Source organism: Gracilinanus agilis, chromosome 1 (genome assembly GCF_016433145.1).
Source record: "Gracilinanus agilis isolate LMUSP501 chromosome 1, AgileGrace, whole genome shotgun sequence".
NCBI classification, from domain to species: domain Eukaryota; kingdom Metazoa; phylum Chordata; class Mammalia; order Didelphimorphia; family Didelphidae; genus Gracilinanus; species Gracilinanus agilis.
Window position 1 is genome coordinate 376,567,087 of NC_058130.1, and position 23,234 is coordinate 376,590,320.

General features: G+C 37.3%; 1 protein-coding gene across 1 annotated transcript in view; it reads left to right on the forward strand.

Annotated features, from left to right (window-relative positions):
• Positions 1-23,234, forward strand: part of MROH2B (maestro heat like repeat family member 2B) — an 82,984-nt gene that overhangs the window by 56,536 nt on the left and 3,214 nt on the right. Inside the window, exons 25-37 of the mRNA XM_044657765.1 lie at positions 434-569; positions 1,285-1,380; positions 2,026-2,115; positions 2,493-2,613; positions 4,383-4,480; positions 6,450-6,602; positions 10,014-10,171; positions 13,637-13,763; positions 14,332-14,519; positions 16,926-17,066; positions 18,033-18,147; positions 19,101-19,247; positions 19,670-19,852. Coding sequence (XP_044513700.1) covers positions 434-569; positions 1,285-1,380; positions 2,026-2,115; positions 2,493-2,613; positions 4,383-4,480; positions 6,450-6,602; positions 10,014-10,171; positions 13,637-13,763; positions 14,332-14,519; positions 16,926-17,066; positions 18,033-18,147; positions 19,101-19,247; positions 19,670-19,852 — 1,753 coding nt within the window. The remainder of the gene's footprint in view (positions 1-433; positions 570-1,284; positions 1,381-2,025; positions 2,116-2,492; positions 2,614-4,382; positions 4,481-6,449; positions 6,603-10,013; positions 10,172-13,636; positions 13,764-14,331; positions 14,520-16,925; positions 17,067-18,032; positions 18,148-19,100; positions 19,248-19,669; positions 19,853-23,234) is intronic.

Sequence of the window (23,234 nt, forward strand, 5' to 3'; positions counted from 1 at the left end):
CATTAATTACCTGGAGCATACATAATATTGGCCTAAGCACAGTTAGTGATACAAAACAAGGACGGATCCTTGTTGCTAAGATTGTATGATCTAGCTGTTTATATAAGAAAAAAAATGTTCAAAGACAAGAGAAAAATAGCAGTTAAAGAAATACCAACTGTAACAGAAATCCATTGAAGAATGCAAAGGGATTCAGTAGAACCTTATCTTCAGTGTCCTCTGAGGTCTCTCACACAAATATCATCCAGTTTTATATATTTACTCTTGTCCTTTTAGCTTCTCTCCCTATCCCTACCACCAAAAAAAAAATAAAGAAAATGCATCCTTTCTTCTTAGGATCAGAGAAGCAAGCTGTGCAAACCATTTGCCTCATCATCTTGCTTTCCATACTTCCTAATCTAACACGTATTCTCCCAAATCTTTCTTATTTTAGCAAACTGAAACCTCAATTACCTCTTAATGACAACCTAAACCTCCTGGAAGAAAGTCTTCGCAGTCTTGTTCTCCTTCCTCCTTTAACTGAAATGATAGAAGATGGACAGTCTGATGAGGACAAGGCACACATCCAAGTATGAGGGAAGGAGATCTGGGTTCCCAAACCAGGATTCATCATAGGATTGATCCTGGAAGAGTCTTTAGAAATCTAGTTTCAAGGAGTTCTTCACCTTTTTTGTGTCATGAACTTTTTTGTTAATCTGGAAGAAATTATGAACCATTTTTCAGAATAACATTTTACAATTCATAAAATAAAATGCATGTTATTAAAAAGAAAATTAATCATATTAAAATAGTTATCAAATTTTTCTCTAAAAAATTCATGGACCTCAGGTTAAGAATCTGTAATTTCTAACTGAGAACCATTTTCTTACAAAAGAGGAAACAGAACCCAGAGAGGTTGGGTAACTTGTCCAAATTTATATAAGTAATAAATCGAAGGACTGAGTTTTGAACCTAAGCCTTCTAGCTACAATTTCAGATATCTTATTATAATAGTCTTCTTTAGCATTTTCTGAAAAATCATTTTTGTTTGTTTTTGTTTTTAATTTTTATTTTGAATATTTTCCCATAGTTACATGTTTCATGTCTTTCTCCTCCAAACTCCCCAACCCACCTTGGTTAATGCACAATTCCACTGGGTTTTACATGTATCATTGATCAAGATCTAATTCCATATTATTGATAGTTGGACTAGAGTTATTGTTTAGTGTCTACCTCCCCAATAAATCATGATAGGACAGTGACCTTGACTGAAGTTGAGCCTCAAAGACTCATTTCTGGTTTCAGTTTCTCTATGGAAGGTCCTTGGATGCCCTTGGAAAACTTATGAGAACTCTAGTGTGGAGCACCCTAGACCCAGAAGAATGTCAAGAAATGTTTAATGTGAGTTGGGACCACTGGAGTTGGTGGCTACTTTCTTCCATTTGCCTTCTGATTCTCCATTCACTCTCTGTTCCCCTTATGGCTCCCTCTGTCCAACTCTCTCTTACCTCTCTCTGTTCCTTGCAACCTATTTCACAGACTTCTCTAGCTTGTAAGAAAAGAGAGAAATAACATCTTCTTTCCCCCTGATGTCACTGCTCCTGCCCCTCATTCATCTGCCCAACAAACATTTATTAAGCCAACGTTCTATGCCCAGCACAATGTTGCATACTGCATTTAATGATAATGAAGAGGAAGTAAACAACACAATATTTGTCCTCAGTTCCCACCACCTGGAAGACGAGATAGTTCATTCAAAAATATCAACTGCAACCCTTTCCCTCCAGTGATAGAGATAGATTATTGCTTCCTTAAAAAAAAAGGAAGGAAGGAAGGAAGGAAGGAAGGAAAGATACTAAATCCTTAACAATGTTGAGCTTTCCCCCCATGGTCATAGATAGGGGTAGGGAAGGGATGGAGAAAGAACAGACACAGATGGACCATAAGACATAGAGAAAAAGAGAGACTGAGAAACACACAGAGCACTATGATGAAAGAAAAAAAGGAAATCTAAGGAATGTATCTCTTTTTCTCAATTATCAATAGCTTCTTCGAATCTGGCTTGTTTCCTCAAAAGAATGGGAAAGAGAAAGAGCATTACAGATCTGTTCAAAGGTCTTGATGAACAGTTATCACGTAAGTATCCTAGTCTCTTTTAAGTGAATGAATCTGAAAAGAATTGATTTCTTCAGGAAAATAAACTACCTTTCTAGTTTGTTCATTTTTTAAAATCTCTATCCCTCAACTAAATAAAATTTTACTGGATCACAAAAGAATATTTCTCTAAACTCATGAGCCCAAGTCTGACAAATGCAGCAAGAATGGACCTTAAGTAGTTTCTGCTATGATAGGGAACCACTAACCTCTTTTAATGGGAAAATTTGAATCTCATTTTATTTCTTTGGGTCTATGGGAAAGAAATTAGTGAAATTAAATGTGATGTGCAGAATACAATGAAATGTCATTTCTCCTATGTGAGAAATCTTGAAGTTATCTTTGTTCTTTCTCTATAGTCACCAGAGAGATTTAAAATTGGTCCTCTTCTTGGACTTTTTGCACCTCACTGCTGTGATACCCTACCTACCATCCGCCTGTGGGCTGCTGATGCTGTTATTGGTCTATTTTTTCTCCAAGGTGAGAGGAATGGAACCACTTGATAAAAAGAAGACTTTCTCCTTTCTTCTGCCATTAATGATTCTCCTCTCCTCCCATTTCCCTCTTCCTCTTTCTAACCAAAACCAGTAAATTTCTATGAATGCATATGAAGTATTTTGAGAGTTTCAGATGAAAACACAGTGCAATTGGTCCTATTATTTCCTCTGCCTTGTGATTTTCTTTAATAGAAAGCTACATTACTTTCAAAGGTTAAATGTATTTCAAAGGTGAATATAAAAAAGTCTATATGGATTCTTTTTATTTAAATAACATGACTTTATATGAATATCAACTGAACATAGTCAAAGAAGCTCTTATATAAAATTAGCAATCAAAGTATGATGTTGGTCAAAAGCTAAATGCAGAATCCAAGAGCCAAGCAGAGCTTTCTATTGGGTCTGACCATACTAAAGAGGAAGGTCTTCTGCTAACACCTTCTCTATAGTCATTAGAACATGCATATTGCACCATTTATTTACACAAAGAGGAGAGAAATTAGAGGGAAACACCAGCACACTAGTTTCTCCATTTAATTGAAATCTCATACCTGTGGAGAGAAGAGGTAAAGGTGTGAGATTTCAATTAATATATTTTATATATTTCATTATATTTAATATTTAATATGTTTAATATAAAATTTTATATATGTTTCTATTTAATTTTATTTTTTAATTTTAATTTTAAATCTTAAATTTGTAATATATATTTTTAAATTTTATTTTATATTTATAAAATGTATATTTTATATTTATTAAAAATTTTAAATTTTAAATTTTAAATTTATAATATAAAATTATTTTATATAAAATATTTTATATATTTTAATTTATATATGTACACATTCACATGTGTACATATATAAACGGGCTGTATGTGTGTTGCAGGTTTCTGATGTACAAATTGAAAAGACCAATACCAGTGATCTTGTACCTATATCTAAATGGGCTTGATCACTAGGAGAGTTTGATGTTCTAATTGGGAGCTTTAGTCTATATAAGCTGAGAGATATTGGAGAAGGCTGAAGAGTGAAGAGTTATCAAATTAAACAGAAAAGATTCACAATTTCCTTGGGAAATGGGCTATTTATTGAAAAAATGCTTTTGCATGAAAGAGAGAAGAGAAACAAACTGAGTGAATGGCATGGCAGAGATGAACATTAGAGGGATGTCAGAAGGAAAGCTGGCATCTCAGTGAGGTCTTGACTAGAGTAGAATATTTTAGTCAGCTCATATTTCACATGAACTAGGAAGACACTAACTTGCTTCATGGTGCTCATATTTTTTTTTAATTTCCTCTGAAACCAGGTCTCAGAAAAAGGACCTTTGCCTGATTATCTAATGCTTTTAAAACAGTACTCATGTGTACTTCTGTGTCTAATAGATAGTACAAGCACAGAAAACAGTCCTAAACTAAGATATCAAAGTGTTGCTACAGCTGATATGCTGGGAAAACATATTATGAGTTGTCCTTTGAGCCCCAGGAGTTCTTAACCTGTGGTCCATGAACTTGGGGGGGGGGGGATTTTTTAAAAGATATTCTCTTAACTATATTACAATGTAATTGGTTTCCTTTGTAATTCAGGGCATTTTATCTTATGCATTTAAAAACATGATTCTGGAAAAGGGTCTTGTTTATAAGCTTTACCAGCTGCCAAGGGGGTCCATCACACATTCAAAAGTGGTTAAGAACCCTAGCTCTAGCTTAACAGATTCTGAATTGTGATCCAGTTTTTCCTTTGGTGATTTTAGATATGCCCCAGGAAATAGAGAAACTGAGGCGTCTGCAAGAAGGGCTACACTCTACTGATACCCAAGTCCAGCTCTGGATTGCATCTAATATGGCTAAGGTAACTTAAAGGAAGAATAGAGCTAGAGAACAAAGTAATCTTTCCTGAGCTCACGAGAGACTTCTTTTATCCACAGTTGCTTTTAAATTCTGTGCCTCTGAGTGACGTAGAGTCCAGCTTTATTACACCACAACTCTAGATGATCCAGTGGATACCATCTCCACATGGATGCAAAATTCCTTCATTCTACAAATATTATGTGCTAATTGAATGTGAGACACAGTTCTAAGTTCTGTGCGTATAGAGACAAAAGCAAAACAGTCTGCCTTCAAGAAGCCTGTGTTCTACCAATGGAATCAGTATAGATGATATAGCTAACACAAAACCAAATAAAGACAAAGTAATAGGGATAAAACAATTTTAAGAAAGAGAAAATCCTAATTTCTAGAAGGACAAGGAATTGCCTTAATTCTATATATAATATATATATTTAGAATATAGAATATGATCTTTGCATTGGAGGAAACTATGGATTCAGTGAAGCACAGTAACATGAAGCCCAGAAAGAAGGTAAACACAAAGATCAAGTGGCACCCAAAGTTAAGTGCTATACAAAACTGATGCTCGTGTCCAGACTAATGTGCAAATATCATGTTAAACATAGAAAATGGTATAGGATGTATAATACTTAACTGTTGAATAAGGTAGAATAATTTTCTTTTTTTAAAAAAATTCACTTTTGTTTTCAGTTCCAAATCTCTCCCTTACCCTACAAATGCACCCCCTCATTGGAAAGTCAAGAAAAACAAAATCCATTGTCTATATATAGTCTTGTAAAACAATATTCCACATTAGCCATGTTCCAAAAAAAGGAAAAGAAAAAAAACATGCTTCAGACAATACTCTGAAACTATCAGCTCTCTTTCTCAATATGAATAGTTTGTTTCATCATAAGTCACCTGGAATTGCATCATTTTGCATGAATTTATACATCTTTCCAGTTTTCCTGAAACCATCACTTTCATCATTTCTTAAATGAATCTTTAATTTAATAATTTAATTTCTTAAATTTCAAAAGCATCCTATCATATTTATTACTATAATTTGCCTTTCTCTAATTGATAGGCAATCTCTCAATTCCCAATTCTTTACCATCAATAAAAAGTTACTATAAATGTTTTTGTGCACATGGGCCCTTTCCCTCACTTTAGAAATTTCTTGTATCCCTGATTTTATAGCTCATTACTACTCATAGCCTTCCCCATGATCATTCCTTCCCATTTGCCATGAAATCTCTTCTCTCTTCCCATGCCTTCCCACTCTCTATCAGTTGCCTCCAGGATCTCTGATTCCCTTTCTGAGGAAGGATGTCATCCATGAAAGCATAACATTCTTTTAAAGGTAGTGTTCTCTGTTTAAACACCAAATCGCTCAAGATAATACCTATTGTTAAGAGTCCTTTTCTGCCAAAATGGAATCTCACTCTCCCTTTAAGAAATATACAGTAACTAGAAATGTTAAAACCACCTTTTTTCAGCCTTGTTGTTCTTCAATAAATTTGAGCTTATATGAGAGCATGATACAGTAGATAGAAGAAGTGCTGGATTTGGAGGCTGAAGACCTCAATCTTACAGCCCATCTCTGCCATATGCTACTGTCTTACCTTGGATATATTTATTTAGCATCTCAGGACTTCATTTTCCCTACCTCTAAAATAAAGGGTGGACTAAGTGACCTCTAAGTTTCCTTCCAGCCCTAACTCTCTGAAAGAAAAATCACTTATAACTGATATATCCTCCTAAACCTGAACCTCAATTTTCTCATCTGTAAAATGAGTATAATAATTCCCTGTCAAAGAGTCTAATGTATGTGAAATACTTTTAAAACCGCAATAGGCTATATGTATTTAAGAGGCTTAGAAACATCAAATAAATGTTTTGGCACTAAAGGAAGCAACATCAAATTTAATGAGATGTCTAGGGAGAAAGTATGACTAATAACACCAATTAATATCTGACTCAAATTTTAGATTGTTGGAAAATTCATCCCCAATGAAGAAATTCAAGCATTCCTAGAAGAATCACTAGATAGTATGGAGAACCTGAACCCTGAATGTTCAAAGGCATCCAGTATATGGGTAATCACTATTCTAAAGGAACAGGGAGATACCTTGAAAAAAGAGGTAAGCTTTATAGCTGTTAAGAGAGAAGGGCAGGGGAGAGTGACAGTAAGGAAGAAGAGGAGTGGGAGGAGGGAAAGAGGGAAGAAAAGAGAAGACAGGGGGAGAGAGAAACAGAAGAAGAGGAGGAGGAAGAAGGAAGAAGAAGAGCAGCAATGGATGGGGAGGTCAGGAAGACCTTAATTCAAAGCCCACATCTGATACATAGTAACTATATAACCCTAAGAAAGTCACTTTACCTCTCTGTGTCTCAATTTCCCCATCTGTAAATGGGAGGACTGAACTTAACTCCAAGTCCTCTTCTAGTAATAAATTTATGATCCTATTATCTTTGCCTGGGTACAATATTTCTGTTACTATATAAATTGTTCTCCTGATTCTACTTCCTTTATTTTGTATCAGTTCATGTAAATCTTCCCAGGTTTTTCTAAAACCATCACCTTCATCATTTTTTAAAAAACTGTTACCTTTTGTCTTAGAATCAATACTACAATTCCAATGCAGAAGAGCAGGAAGGGCTAGGCCATTGGGGTTAAGCGACTTCCCCAGAGTAACAGAGTAACTAGGAAGTATCTGAATTCAAATTTGAACCCAGGACCTCCTGTCTCCAGCCCTAGCTCTCTATCCAAGCTGGTCTAAGACACCTAGCTGCCCCCACCATCATTTCTTACAACCCAACTTGTTCAGCCATTATACTAATTGATAAGCATCTCCTCAGTTTCCAATTATTTGCCAACCACGAAAAAAAAAGTTTCTATAAATAGCAGTTCTTTTCCTCTTTCTTTGTTCTCTTTAAGGTATGGACCTACGACAAAAAGTATGAACATTTTCATACCTTTTGGGGCATAGTTCCATGTTGCTATCCAAAATGGTTGGACTAGTTCACAACACCATCAACAGTGCAACAGCATATTTATTTTCACACATCTCCTCCTGCTCTTGTCATTTTCCTTTTTTTGCCTTCTTAGCTAATCTGATTAGTGTCAAGTTGTAACTTAGTTATTTTAATTTGTATTTCTCCAATTGTAAGTGATTTAGGCCACTTTTTATATAATTATGTATAGCTGTGATTTCTTCCTCTAAAACCTTCCTATTTATGCCCTTGGACCATTTGTCAATCAGCAAATGACTCTTATTCTGATAAATTTGATTCAGTTCCCTAGATAAGAGAAACTTATAGAGAGAAACTTGCTGCAAAGATATTTTCCCAGGCTCCTGCTTTTCTTTTCTTTTTTTTTTAAACCCTTGCCTTCCATCTTGGAATCAATACTGTGTATTGGCTCCAAGGCAGAAGAGTGGTAAGGGTAGGCAATGGGGGTCAAGTGACTTGCCCCAGGGTCACACAGCTGGGAAGTGTCTGAGGTCAGATTTGAACCTAGGACCTCCCATCTCTAGGCCTGACTCTCAATCCACTGAGCTACCCAGATGCCCCTTCCTGCTTTTCTTCTGATTTCCGAGGCATTGGTTTCATTTGTGGGAAACCTTTTCTAATGTAATAAAAGTTATCTATTTTATTTCTTGTGAATCTCTCCATCTCTAGTCATGAATTCTTTCCCTGTCTATAGGTCAGAAAGGAAATTTCTTCCAAACTCCACCAATTTGTTTTTGACTTAAACATTTATGTCTAAATTATGTCTAATCTAAACCATTTTCACTTTATTTTGGTATACATTATGAGATGTGGAGCTATGCCTTGCTTCTGCTAGACTACTTTAATACAGACTTTGACAGTCAGAATACCAATGTCCAATACAAAAAAATATAGAACTCACACAAGAGTAAGGTTGGCTAATTTTATTGAGGAAAGATACAAAATGAAGGACACTTAAGGAGAAAGATAAAAATAGATTAGGTCCCATGGAGCCCTGGGTGGAATTAGGTTCCCTGATAGATCCCTGGAAGAATTGGGCACCCTCTCCTAAACCAATAATCTGGTGGATTTTTATGAATTTCTTACCTGGATCTAGCAGATATTGAGAGAAGGAAGCAAAGAACCTATAGTAGGGAACTGTTATCAATTTATACTGGTGATAGAAAGGGAAGAACCCCTAAGGAAATGGAAACTAGTTAATATTCAAGCTCCCAATGAAATAAAGATGGGAGGGGGGGGTGGAAAGGGGCTTTCAGTCATTACTGTCGATCTTATTCTGACATGGAGACTCGGCTTCCCTGTCAGAAAGCTTTTAATTTTCTTGAAACTTCAAGGGGGAAATCAAGAAGAGAAAAAATATAGAGATATAGAAAAGATTGGAGAGATTACTCTAGTCCTTACACTGAGCCAGACCTTGGAAGAAGCAGTTTTTATGGCCTAATATCAAATGAAAGGTCATCCAATAATGGGCAGAGGAAGAAGAGAGGGAGTGATCAGGGATTCCCTATTTAAGGACACTCAGAGAGCTACCTGGTGACCTAATAGAAACAACAGAGAGGTCTATTTTTATCTGGAAACTTTGTTTGGAGAAAGACTGAAAATTCTAAGACGGGACAAATTTGAAAGCCATCACCCTCTTCTGGTGATTAATGGCAGCAGTAGCAGCTGGCTGCCAGACACCCCTTCCCATCTCTCTCAGTCATTTATTCAAATCATCAGCCTAAAATCTCTTCTCACCCCCCCCCATGTCTCTGAACAACCCATTTCTCATGAGATCTTATGCTCCAGGGCAAGGAGAATGTAACATCATCTCTTTAAGACCTGTGCCATTTCCATATCTCTCAGAGGTTCACATAATCAGACTCTGAACTTTTTCTTGGCAGTAAAAACTATCTCCAATTCTCAATTACATATATGCATTTACACACACATGTATGCATATATGTACATATATATAAAGCAGGGGTTATTCAGCAATGGGACATAATTTATAAATTCATCTTGAGTGTTGAAGCTCAAAGATTTTTCCCTTTTTTAATATGAAAAAGAAAAAATACCAAATAAAAGGCAAGGTACTTGAGAACAGACAAATCCTTCACTATGTCAGAGTACAAGACAAATGAGGTTTGAAATGGGAATGACCAAAAAAGTGTCAAAGGTGTGCATAACACAACAGTTGTCCTCCAAAGTAGTTGTAGAGCACAATCAACATAGATGATTTGACAAGAATGTTCCATTACAGTGAATTTACATTCAAGAACCTTACAAAGAATTATGGGGGATTTGTGGGTTATGCTCTCAGTTACTATTGTTTCAATTATCTTAGTCTGCAGTGCAAACTGTCAGTTCAGGAGGAGGGATCATGATGGAAAAATATACCAGACATCATATGTATGGATAATCATTAATCACTAACCACCTGTAGATTATTGGACCCATAAAATGCATGGTATCTTTAGAGGCCCAGCAGTTTTTTTCACTGTTTACATGCAAAAATCATATCCATAAAAAATGATACATAGCTTTACATTTTTTCCTTCCAGTTGTTGGATATCTTGAGCTCAATTTATCATCACATGCCTGTCCTCAGACTTAAGGAGCAAAGCTTCAGTTTTGTTCTACAGGCTATCACTCAGATAGCAAATTTCCACCTCGAGGAAGTTGTTTGCAATCTCTTGAATAAACCTCTCCCTTTTGATAGGTAGGTACTAGTTGAAAGCTATCTTTCTATTATCCTAATAAGGGATATCTACCTCCCCAGGATAAAAAGTGAGTATATTATTTGAGAAAATGCAAATAATAATAGATTCAAAATATGGGGAAACTAAGTCATTAGAAGAAAATTTTCTCTTCTGAATCATTTGTAACAGGTATTATTCTTTTCTGAAGGGATTCACATACATGCTTATTATTAGATAATGAGATATAATATTATATAAAAATACATCCTGAGGTGTAGCGTTAGCAGGAGGTATTCTTTCTCTTTCTTAAAGTGCCTTGCTTGATAAAGATTTTGTCAAAAAATCTTAGGAGTGGGGGGCAGCTGCGTAGCTCAGTGAATTGAGAGCCAGGCCTAGAGATGTGAATTCCTAGGTTCAAATCTGGCCTCAGACACTTCCCAGCTGTGTGAACCTGAACAAGTCACTTGACCCCCATTGCCTACCCTTACCACTCTTCTGCCTTGGAGCCAATACATAGTACTGACTCAAAGACGGAAGGCAAGGGTTAAAAAAAAACAATCTTAGGAGTTACCTCAGTGATTCATCTAGTCTAACTCCTTCTTGGGGCCTTCCACAACATCACCAAACAGATGACCATCTAATCTCCTCTTGAAGACTTCCAATGATGGATTATTGACTGCCTTCCAAAGGAAATCATGCCACTTTAGAACAACTGGAAACCAAATGGTGGTGTTTTTTTTTAAGAAGTTCTTTGAGCTGGGATTTGTTTTTCTATAATTCAAACTGTGGGTGCCATTCTTGCCATCCCCAAAATACAGACAATAATTTACTAAGAGTTTACTATGTACCAGGTATTATGTCAAATGTTTGGGACATAAAGGCAAAAAATAATAGTCCCTCCCCTCTGGGAGCTTACATTCTAATGGAGGAAAGCATATATAAACAGGTAGTTAGATACAAGATAGATATAATGTAAATGGAAGGTAATCAGAAAAGGGAAGATAGTAATAGCTGAGGAACTAGAGAAGGTTTTCTGCAGAAGATGGGATGTAAAATGAATTTGAGAGGAAGCTAGGAAACTATGAGGCAGAGATGATGAGGCAGCACATTCCAAGAAATGGAGACAGCTAATCCAAAATGGAGATGGGAAATTGAGTTATTTGCAGCAAATCAAGATGGGGCCCGTGTAACTGGATCACAGAGTGCCTAAGAAAGAGTAAAGGACTGCAAGGATAGGAAGAAGCTAGGTTGTAAGAGCTTTAAGTGTCAAACAGAGAAGTTTATATTTAATTCCAAAGTCCCTGAGAGGCAGTCACTGGAGCTCATTGAGCAAGAGTGTGACATGGTCAGAATGACACTTTAAAAAAAATTATCTTAGTAACATTGTGGATAATATATTCAGAATGAAAAAAACACATTTCAGGTCAATATAAGTTAAAAAGCTATTGCAATAATATAAAAGGCTAATAAAGGCCTAGATTATAATGGTAGTTGTATGAAAGGAAAGACAGGGACATATGTGAGTGATGTTTTAAAGGCAGAAATGATGAAATTTGAAATATATTGGATCTATGGAGTGAATAAGAGATGAAAAGTCAAAGATAACCCAGAGGCTGAGAGGAAAATCAGGAAGTTGTGGTTTGGGAGGTAAAATTATGAATTCTATTTTGGATAATTCTCAACCACGAGATATTTATAAGTCAAAATTTGCAGTTGTGATTCATAATTGTACCTGAGGAGAGAGACTAAGGGTAGACATATAGACCTGGGAATCATCTCTTATTAATATATAATGATCCAGGGAAGTACTCTGATTAGTTGAATAAAAATCCTCAATATCTCCCATATGGTCCATCACCGCCTCAAAATGTCATTGATAAATTGTACATACTCTTTGACTGTGTAGTAACAATTAGGCTTGCTACTCAAAGATATCAAGGAAGAAAAGATTCTATTGTACTAAAACATCTATAGCAGCTCTTTTTGTAGTGGCAAAGAACTGGAAAATAAAGAGGTGCCCGTCAATTGGGGAATGGTTGAATAAATCATAGTACAGTCAATCCTCAACATTTGCATGCTTAACTTCCATGACTTCAAGCATTTGTGTGATTTTATTAGTAATATCATTTCACTTTCCCGTTGACAACCATACACATTTGTGGTTGTGTTCAGTAGAGAAAAAAAATGAGAGACATGATGAGCACAAGTTGATGGATTATCCTATCAGGTGCTTTGCTGGTCTGGTTCACCCTACAATTTTAGGGGAAAAAGTTCTTTGGGCATTCGTAGCATATTTTCATTGTTTGCTTTTAAAAGTCAAGCTCTGTGGTGCAATTATGCCCCCAAAGCATATTGCAAATCCTTTGTTTGGGCTCTAAGGTAATGATGAGACCTCACCAGTCTCCACATTTTCCAACAGCAGCAATTAAAGTCCCAGCAACCTCTCCCTTGGTTTTCAGAGGGCGGCCAAGGTAGAGAGGTTTGCAGCAGTATAGTATACAGTACAACGCCCTCACACCACCATCTGACACAGTGGAAGGTAAGATTTAGATTAAAATTTTTTTAGTTTTAAGAATTTTATTTGCCATACAGTATTTATGGTACTGTAGATTTCATGTATTATGAAAAGTGAATAATGCCTGCAATCAACATGATTTTTTTTCTTTTTTAATTGAGAAGTTAATACAAAAGGTCAAAGCATTCTAGGAAATTACTAGTGAGAAAAAATGTTTTGCATGTTACCAATTTTATTTTGAATACTGCATTTTATGGGTTATTTCATGGTTACTATGTTAGGAAAAGGGCATATTATTAGAATTAATGTTTCATTGCAAAGAATTGCATGCAGAAAAGTGTATTTCAGCAATCTCTAGTGAAAAATTACAGTTTTGGGTGGTTGTGAAAATTTAACCCCTATTTCCAATAGATTCATTGTATCAACATTCACATTTTTTTTACTTTCATGCCATTTTCAAGGAACATTACCTCAGTGAAAGTTGAGGATTGACTGTAATTCATGTAATGGAATACTGTTATGCTATAAATTATAAAAAAGGAAATTGGAAAGTCTTATATGGATTCATGCACAGTGAAATGGACAGAACCAGGAGAACTATCTATATTACAGCATCAAAAAATTTAAAAGGCTTAAAAATTCTGATCAACCCAGTAAATAAACATGATTCCAAAGGACCAATGATGAATACTTGCCTACCTCCTAACAGAGAGGTGATAAACTAATAAACAGAATGAGACACATATTGGCCAATATAGTATTTAATTTTGTTTGGCTGTGCTTATATGTTACAAGAGTTTGATTTTTCTTCCCCTTTTCTCAAGGGAAAGTGGGAAGAAATTAAATTATTTTATAACTTGATAATTTCAAAAATAAAATTTTATTTTTAAAATGTTATTATTAACTTAGTGGTAGGTTTTGTGGTACCCAGGAAATATTTCATGGATTTTTCACTCCCTCACAATTCTAGGGACATAAAAGCACTGTGGAAGGCTCTAGCTCAGGATGGTTGCCCCAACATCCACCTTTTAAGAGCCTTAATGGATAAACTGGAGAGTGGGCTGGATAATGAAGGAGCAGAATCAGAGACAATTGCAGTAAGACAATTTATCACTAAGCTGAATGAGTACCCAAGCCCAATAATCTCCCTAGTCCTGTCTATAGGAAGATTGATGTCATTCATACCCTTTCTCAGGTACCAATCAGATTTCAATACCAGTTATCTATGGAACAAGTACAGCAATAATTTTGTAGGTAGATGATTCGATTAGATAAAACCCTGTCACAATTCAAAGTGAGAGTCCAATTTCCCCATCAGACCAAAGAAAGTTTTCTGCCATGTCTATCACCCTATACAAAACAAACAATGATGACAAAAACAGTAACAATGAAAATTCTTCCCTTTTCAAAATTTCAAGGAATGAAAAGAACCCCTAGTATTGATTAGAGCATTTTCCAAAAAAAAATTCCCAAATCCTACCTTAGGTATTTTTAGCACAAGCAATGCATGAAGGATACAGGGAGGTCTGAAGAATAAGTCAGAAAGAAAGTGTCCAAAGCCCTCAATAAGTTGGAACCTCAGTAATTCCTACTGTTATTTTTCCCCTCAGAATTCTCCAAGAGAATTGGCCCACCTTTTGACAAGGGGATTCTTTCTCCACTCAGGTTGCCTGTGCTATATATGAGGTGGTGAACACTGGTATCCCTATCAGGGATTCATATGCAGAGCTTTTCTACTTGCTATTGAAGCTCATTAGCTACACACTGGGACGTAAGATGCCAACTCAAACCTCAGCTGAGAGAAGGAGGATCTTGCAGCAAGGACAGAGATCTCAAGATGGGGATCCCTGCAGGTAAATTACAGATATGGGGGGTAACCTTGGAATTGCTGATATCACATCATAGGACCATGAGATTAAGAGCTGAAACTTACCCAACTCCCTCATTTTATGGCTGAGAAAACAGAAGTTTAATGACTGGCTCAATGTCAAAAGACAGTAAATAGCAAAACTTGGTCTCAAACACAAGTCTTCTGCTGACAAACATTTCTTATTCCAGGGTATTAGATCCTAGCTCAGGCTCTGTCATGGAACGGAACAAATGTAAGGGCCTGTACATTTAGCAGATATATTAGTCATAATCCCAGCAGTTCACCATGAGGACCAGATTCTCTATGAACAGATTCTATATCCACACCATCTCTCCTATCCATCCCTCTCTAGCCACCAATCTCATTTGGGGATGCATCTTTTGCCTAAACTGCTCTAGTCATCTCCTAGTTGATTTTCCTGGCTTCAGTCTGTGTCCTCTCCATTCTATCCTCCACACAATTGCTACCATCCCCAACAGGACATGAGCTCAAGTAGTATGACAGCTTTAATTCTGTCTTTATCTCCCCAGTTCCTAGCATAGTGTCTTATACATAATAGGCACTTCAGAAATTTGTGTGAAATTGGCTTGGGCTTCACAATCTAGGGCTACGACTTTTTCTTCATATGCCTGGCCAGATACATAAAACTTGCAAAGAAGAAATGACTAAAAAGTGTTAGATTTTTAGAGGGAAAAAAGAGCAAGCAGAGTGTATGGTCCCTGACTCTCTCTGTCCATGTGAGCTGGTAGAGTAGATGTTCCTCAGGGGACCCTCATCTATTCTCCAGAGTTGTCTCTCAATAAGTTGGAACCTAGGTAGCAACTGTTATTTCTTCCTTCCATTCCCCCCAAGAGTGGTCATTCATCAAAGGACAGTTCCCTCTAGACTAAGTGGTGTCTGAACCTTTGAGAAAGGTAGATTCTGAATTCCACCAGTGATATACTCCTTATTTTCGGGCCAGAAGTGGAAATAGTCTGGAGTCAGAACACATGAGTCTAAATCCCATCTCTGCCTCTTACTACCTGCATGGCCTCAGACAAGTCCCTTAAATTTCCCGTCCTTCATTTGAAGGACATGAAGGAGTTGGGCAGAGATTCTTTTCATCTCTAAATCTATGATACTGTAATCGTATCACCCAGTAAATTTGTTTCATATCCCCAGAAGCTGTTGCTGTTTGTTCGTCGCTCAGATTCCCTTATAAGGGTTTACTTTAGAGTTTCAATGTATCCCTTGCTTATCTCCCCAAAAGAAAGAAGTGAGGTTTGTTGTACTCCACTCAAAGACCCTAATGACCATTCTATACATTTTGTTGTGTCATCTGGTATGGTATAGAGTCATATAGACATTGAATCATTCTTTACCTTATGCTTTTAATTGAGTAGATCCCAGCAACATTTGCCTTTACTAAATACTAACAAGAGTTACACTAGTCTACTTATACAGTAATAGCGAACATTTATATAGCATCTACTATGTGCTAAGTGCTTTATATGTATTATTTCATTTATTCCTTACAATGACCCTGGGAGATAGGTGCTATTAGAATTCCCATTTTATAAATAAAAAGATAGAGGCAAAAAGAGGGTGACAACAGCTCATAAGTGTCTCAAAACAGATTTGAACTAAGGTATTTCTGATTCCATGCCCAATGCACTAACCACTCACTGTACTACCTAGTTGCCTCTAAATATGCACATATGTGCTAAATTATATAACTATACATATAATTATGCATGTGTACTTATATGGTTACACAATCTATAAATGTATATAATTTCTGCTTCTCAGTGACCACAAATATGCTTTGGCCTTTTCCTCACCCCAGTCTTTAGAGCAATGCCTCCTTTCCTTCTCTCTCCCAGGGCTGATGCAGCCTTGTAGCCAAGTGTAAAGTCATCTGGTTTCCCTTATCACAATCCCTTTATGTTTTGTTGAGCATAGTTCATCCTCTTCATTTTGTTATTATTGTCCCATAGCTAGCTTCCACCTCCTGTTTCTCCTTTCCTCCTTGTCTACCCCCAGCCTTTTCTTTTACTTGGACTCATAGAATATCTCACCAGAAATTTTTCTTCATGGAATAGCTCTTGGCATTTCCTTTGGTTTCTGCTTTCCTGATCAGCTAAATTTCACTGCTAACCAGTAATTTCAAAATATTTTGTTCTTTCTATCCTTGCAGCATTGCTGACTTCTAAGCCTGGTAAGAAGGTATGATATCATTGACTGCCCATGTCTCTCTCAGCAGGTCATCTGGACCAATCTGCTTCTTTTTACTACCACATATCACTTACTAATCCTGGATGATAAATTATATTTGTGAAGCTGAAATTCTTCTTTCTACAGAGCTGAGTGTAAGCCAACTCATTTCTCTAATTCTGGCTTTCTTTTTCAGGCTTTCGACTACCACCCTGAGATGTGTGCAAAACCAAGCTATAAAAGAGGGTCTGGCCAAAGAGTCTGAAGAGGGAGACAATTTATGGAATCTACTGAGTAGCCCCCACTCTCACCACTTAGGAGTGTGTGTACTGGCCAGGTAATGGCTAACTACTCTAGGATTAGTGCCGAGGATAAAACAAGAAGCAATTATTAGCTTCCTTTTGTACAAACACACACACAATGTTTTACACATAGTAGATGCTTAAATGAATGTTAAGAAAATAGATGAATGAATAAGACAAGGAGGAAAAACAATATGCTTGGGCTCTCAATCAACTTTGTATCAGTTGTCTCACCTAGGATCAAGAAAAAAAAAGAGTTAGGGAGGTTATTGGAAAGAGTAGAAAAAAGCAGGACAGCATAAAGGCCAGCAGTCAAAAACCTATCCACAAGTGCAGTGAGGTTGCTCAGTGAATAGAGAAACAAGCTTAAAGATGGGAGGTACTAAGTTCAAATCTGTATTCAGACATGTCCTAGTTATGTGACCATGGGCAAGTCACTTAACCCCCATTGCATAGTCCTTACCATTTTTCTGCTTGGAGCCAATATACTTTTTTTTTCATTCTAAGACAGAAAATAAGGGTTATTTAAAAAATTTAAACCTTATCTATTCAACCTGGAGGAAAAAGTGTCACTTGTGGGCAATTTTTTACAAAGTTGATTTGTTTTCCTAGATAAGTCATTTAGAAATTCCACATCTGACTTCCCTTTTCTATAGGGTAATCTCATGGGAAGTCTGTCTGCTTCAAGATATCTAAAGTTTCCCCTTACTCAGGGGTTCTTAGCTTTTTTCCACCATAGACTCCCTTTGGCATTTCAATGAAACTTACAGACCTCTTCTCACAATAACATTTTTTAAACATTGAAAGAAAGAAGAAATTTCGTGTAGAGGTTAGGAAAAACAAAGATACCATTTTTCCCACCCAGATCCCATTCACAGATCCCCTGAAACCTATCCACAAACCTTTTGGTTGTCCATGGACCCTAAGTTAAGAAACCCTGTCCTCATTGTTTAGAATTGTGTTAACTGGTACAATATTAACTGGGTCTTTGCCTTTTCTAGGAGTGTGGTCGTCTGGCAACAGGACATAATGATAGGCATTATGGAGCACATGTTCCTATCGCTTTCTTCAACCTCCGAGGCCTTCCGAATAACGGGCACAGCATTCTTCTCTGAGGCAAGGCCCAGCACAGCTCACAGCATGCTACTTTATCCCTTTGAGCTATTTTTATGATTGTAAGACCTTAAGATTCAGAACACTAAAACCAAGTTGGAGACAAAAATAATATCATTGACCATACTATTTCCCCATTCTTGTGTGCCCAGTTTGACTTTTCAGCATTCAATGAATTCTGACAGTGACACATGGGAGACAAGATAAAATATCCTGAATTTTTTGTTGTCTAAAATTGTAATTGGCCTTGTAGCAGAGATATCACCGCCCAGCCTTTTGGCAAACGCTATATATAAAACTCTAGGTCATTTATTGCACATTTCCAATGCACAAGAGATTCACAAGAAATGCACATACCCTAGAGGTGTGCATGTGCACAGACACACACACACACACACACACACACACACACACACACACACTCAGATGGGTATCCACACTTTACAAAGTTGTGCTCTTCTGTCACCAAAAAAAAAGCCTCACCTGCCTGACTCTCCCATTTTCTGAAACACAAAGTTTAACTATAAGGGACCATCTTAATGCCACCGGAGAAGTCCAGGCTTTCTGCTTTTATCTGCTCTCTATAGGCACCTTCGGAGAACAGTTGGTGCCCTCATTAGAGCTGTTAGCAACAGTGGTTGCCTTTCTGCTCCACAAATCAACTGCCATTCCTTCCTGATTGCACCAACACTAGCAAATCTTGTCACATCACACAGTTTCTGGAAAGAATTCTATATGGGCCCTCATCCTCAGGGATATCTATCTCCAGAAACCTGGCCTCTGCTAATAGCCACCAAGTTGCTGACCATCATACCTAGGTCCAACTATTCTCTCCCATGACCTCAAAGTAATTACAACCCATTTCCAAATCATAGGGCAATTGACTCCTTTGCCTTCTTGTCTTCTAAAAAAAGGGGAAAACTCCAATTCCAAGGCTAATAATATGTTCATTTCAGGTCATGAAAGAGCCACTCCTTTGGAAACAGGGAAATCTAAGAGAAGTTCTGTTTGTAATAGACCAGAGTGCCTGGGATACCAATACTATTTTGAGACAAATGGCAATCAGAGGGCTTGGGAATGTGGCCCTCGGGTCACCACAAAAGGTGAGAGAATTTATAAAGGTTAATTTATTACTTTTCTTAAATGTATCTATTGGCTGCCAAAAATTTAAGTAAAGGGGGACAACTAGATGGTTCCATAGACTTGAAAGCCAGGCCTAGAGACAAGATGTCCTGGATTCAAATATGGCCTCGGACACTTTCTAACTTGTGACCCTGAGCAAGTTACTTAATCTCTGTTGTCTAGCCCTTCTGCCTTCAAACCAGTCCACAGTATTGATTCTAAGATGGAAGACAAGGGTTTAAAAAATATTTGAGTAAAGACATTGCTAAATAAAATGCTGAAATGGAGGTTCCTAAATACATTTGACCCCAGGATAGAACTTTGGGGTTTGTTTCTTCCTAATTCCTGAAGTCCCTGCCCCTAAGGACAGTTGTTAGGGTTAAAAGGTCTCTTTTCTCAACAGGTGAAGAAGAATAAACAGATGTTGTTAGAAACAGTCATCAGGGGTCTCTACCATCTGACTCGAACAGAAGTCATCTGTGAAAGCCTGAAGGCATTGAAAAAAATCCTAGAACTGCTCTCAGACAGAGATGTGAGCTTCTACTTCAAAGAAATAGTACTGCAAACAAGAACTTTCTTTGAAGACGTAAGTATTTCAGAGCTAGGAAGAGGGAGATGACAAGTGTGTAGACCTAACCCAGGCTTAGGGAGGAGCTCAATGCAGAGTGAAGGGCCTGATGGATGGCATTCCTACTTCCCTTATTTATCCTAACTCTTCCTTCTCCTAGGTTTTCATCAGATCATAGGACTGATAAAATGTTCATTTACTCTTTGTCCCTGCCTTCAGGAAGTATCACTGAAATATTCCAGGCAGGCAAAAATCATTCTATATTTAAAGTCTGCCAGAGGAGAAGATGCAGTAACTTTCTCAAGAATCCATTCCAATGTTTATCCTCCAATATCAGGAAATCATAAATTTGTCTAACCCAAATCCTGTTTCTTCTTGTTGTTCTGGTATCAATGGATATGGAAAACAACTAGTCACCAGTTTCTATGTAAAAGCTAAAGCATTTAAAAAAGTATACTTACTGAGCAACTGGGTGGTTCAGTGGATGGAGAGCCAGGCCTGGAGATAGAAGGCCCAGGATTCAAATCTGGCCTCAAATACGTCCCAGCTGTGTGACCCTGGGCAAATCATTTAACCCCAACACCCCAGCCCTTGCCACTCTTTTGCTTTGGAATTGTTACTTAATAATTATTCTAAGACAGAATGTACAGGTTTAAAAGAAAGAAAAGAAAGTATGCTTAAATAAAAAATCCTCATATTTCTTCTATTTTCCTCCATGCCACCAGTTGCCCAGCCCTTTGTTGTTCTCCTCTGAACCCTCTCTGAATTTTCCAAGTCTTACGCACCTGCCATGTTCTAGGCATTCTGCTGGGCAGTGGGGCTATATGTCTAGAGAATGAAATGATCCCCTCTCATCCTCATTTCCTGTTTGTTTTTATGAATGTTGTTCTATAATCCTGATTTATGGTTACCATCTATGACCTCTCCATCACTGTTTAATGTACTTACACATAGTCCAGCCTCTAATCAATATTCATGCACTGTTTTTTTCCATCCTCTATGTCCTATCCAGCATTTAGCCTCAACAAATTTCTTCATTTTGTTTGCTTTTAACTAATATATCCAATTTGCCAAGGTCATTTTGGATTAGAATCCTGTTCTCCAATTCAGGTGGTCCATTTCCCACCCAGTATAGTATTTTGTCCTAAATGAATGAAGATGCATCTTTAACCCAGGGCTCGAGAATGACCTTACAGGGAACCATTTGTTATACTCTCCCCTCTGGTTTGACACTTATCTATTGATAACAGTTCTCTAGGTCTGACCCTCCTGTCAATCATATATTTAATAACAGTTATGTATTCTAAAATAGGTATGCTCTTAGAATTATTATCAAAGACAGAATCTAAAAACTGATTCAATTTAAGTAAGATTATATCCTATCATTTTCCCTAGATCTACCTGGGCTGTCCATTTGGCACCAAGGAAAATTAGATTCGTTTGATAAGCCTTGGGCTTTAATGGAACTATTTTATTTGTTATGCATGTAGCCTGTTTCCTTCAAACTCAAAATTTATTCTGTGACTTTTTTGTCCTATATTTTTCATATTCTTGCTTAAAGCTTCTGGGTCAGACCTGTAATTTTTTAATCATCTCTTTTCTTTTCAAAACAGATCTCTTTTCTAATTTCCAAATATCTTGCCTTGTGTCCTTGATTCAATCCCCAAAGCCCCAGCATGCTAGGACAGTGATGGCGAACCTATGGTACAGGTGCCAAAGATGGCACACCGACTGCTCTCTGTGGGCACATGGCCACTCTCTCCCCAAGTTTGTTACTAGAAAGGCAGAGGGACTCGGGTAGAGCTCCTCCCTTCCCCCTCTCCATCATACCTGGTAACACGTTTTCACATCACATACCCCTCTGCCCAGCAGCCCAATGAGAGTGTATAGGGGATAAGGAGTGTAGCTCACTGGTGGCAGAACTGGAGAGAAACGGAAGACTCAGGTCATTCCCCTCCCCCTCTCTACATTCATTGTGGACCTTCCTCATTTCACCCACCCTTCCACCAAGCAGCCCAATGGGAACTCTTTCTCCTTCCTATGTGGTGTACCTACATGTGGTGGAAGGGAGGGGAATGACACTCAGTCTCGGGAGTGGCACAGCACTTGATCTGGTAGGGTGGGGTGAGGGTGGGGCCTGGCACTGCATCTCTAAAAGTTTCACCATCATTGTACTAGAATTTCTCAAATACAGTAACTATGCAAATCACCTTAAGTCAGGAATTGGTTTTGGAATAAGTAGCAAAGCAGAGCAGCAGACTGTGGAAGCAGAAGACAACAAGCAGAACTATGTGCAGCAGATTGACCTTGAAGCTTTTGTCATTTCTGAGGCTATAGAAATGATTGAATTAAAAACTCTTCTTGTATTTTCTTGGTTTTCTCTCTTCATTAGAAAGAGATACAATATTTTATCCTTTGTCCTTCACAAAATGTATATTTTTGTCCAATCCCCAATTTCTCCTTTATTAACTACCAAAAACATTTTTATAGAATTAGAAAAAATTATAACAAAGTTCATCTAGAAGAACAAAATGTCAAGAATATCAAGGGAAATAATGAAAAAAATGTGAAGTATGGGAGCCTAGCAGTACCAGATCTTAAACTGTACGATAGCAGCAGTCATCAAAACAATATGGTACTGGAATAAAAGACAGAAGTGTGGAACAATGGAATAGACTTGGGGTATATGACCTCAGCAAGCTAGTGTTCGATAAACCCAAAGATCCTAGATTTTGGGACAAGTACTTACTATGAGACAAAAACTGCTGAGAAAATTGGAACACGTATGGGAAAAATTAGGTTTAAACATCTCATACCCAATACCAAGATAAATTCAAAATGGGCAAATGATTTATATATAAAGAGTGAAATCATAAATAAACTAGGTGAACATAGAATATATCTATCAGATCTGTGGAAAAGGAAGGAATTTTAGACCAATTCCTCCTTTAGTTTTCTGATTGGATTTCTATTTCTTACTCCATTTCATACCTTTTGGATGATCAGATGCAACTTCCTTTATATGGATAGGAATAATCATTCCTATGAATGATTTATTATTTCTACAAATGATATATTTGTATTACTCCAGTCCAATGTGATAGCCCTGGGATTTAAAGGGTACATTGTAGGAGAATTAGACCCATCATTCAGTGCAATAGACCTTTACTTAGTACATCTTGACTCACACACTCAAAAGACCTTAAAGTAGTTTAATCTGAGATACTTAAAGGTGGAAACATGGAGGTTTTGACAAAGGCACATGGACAACACCTTTCCAGATCAACAAGGGAAGGATATCGGGGCAGTACTTGTCCTCAAGCCAGGAGAGCAGCCAATATATTATAGAAGTCACTTTATACTCAGTTTCACCAAGCTCTTAGCCTGCCCAGATCCAGAT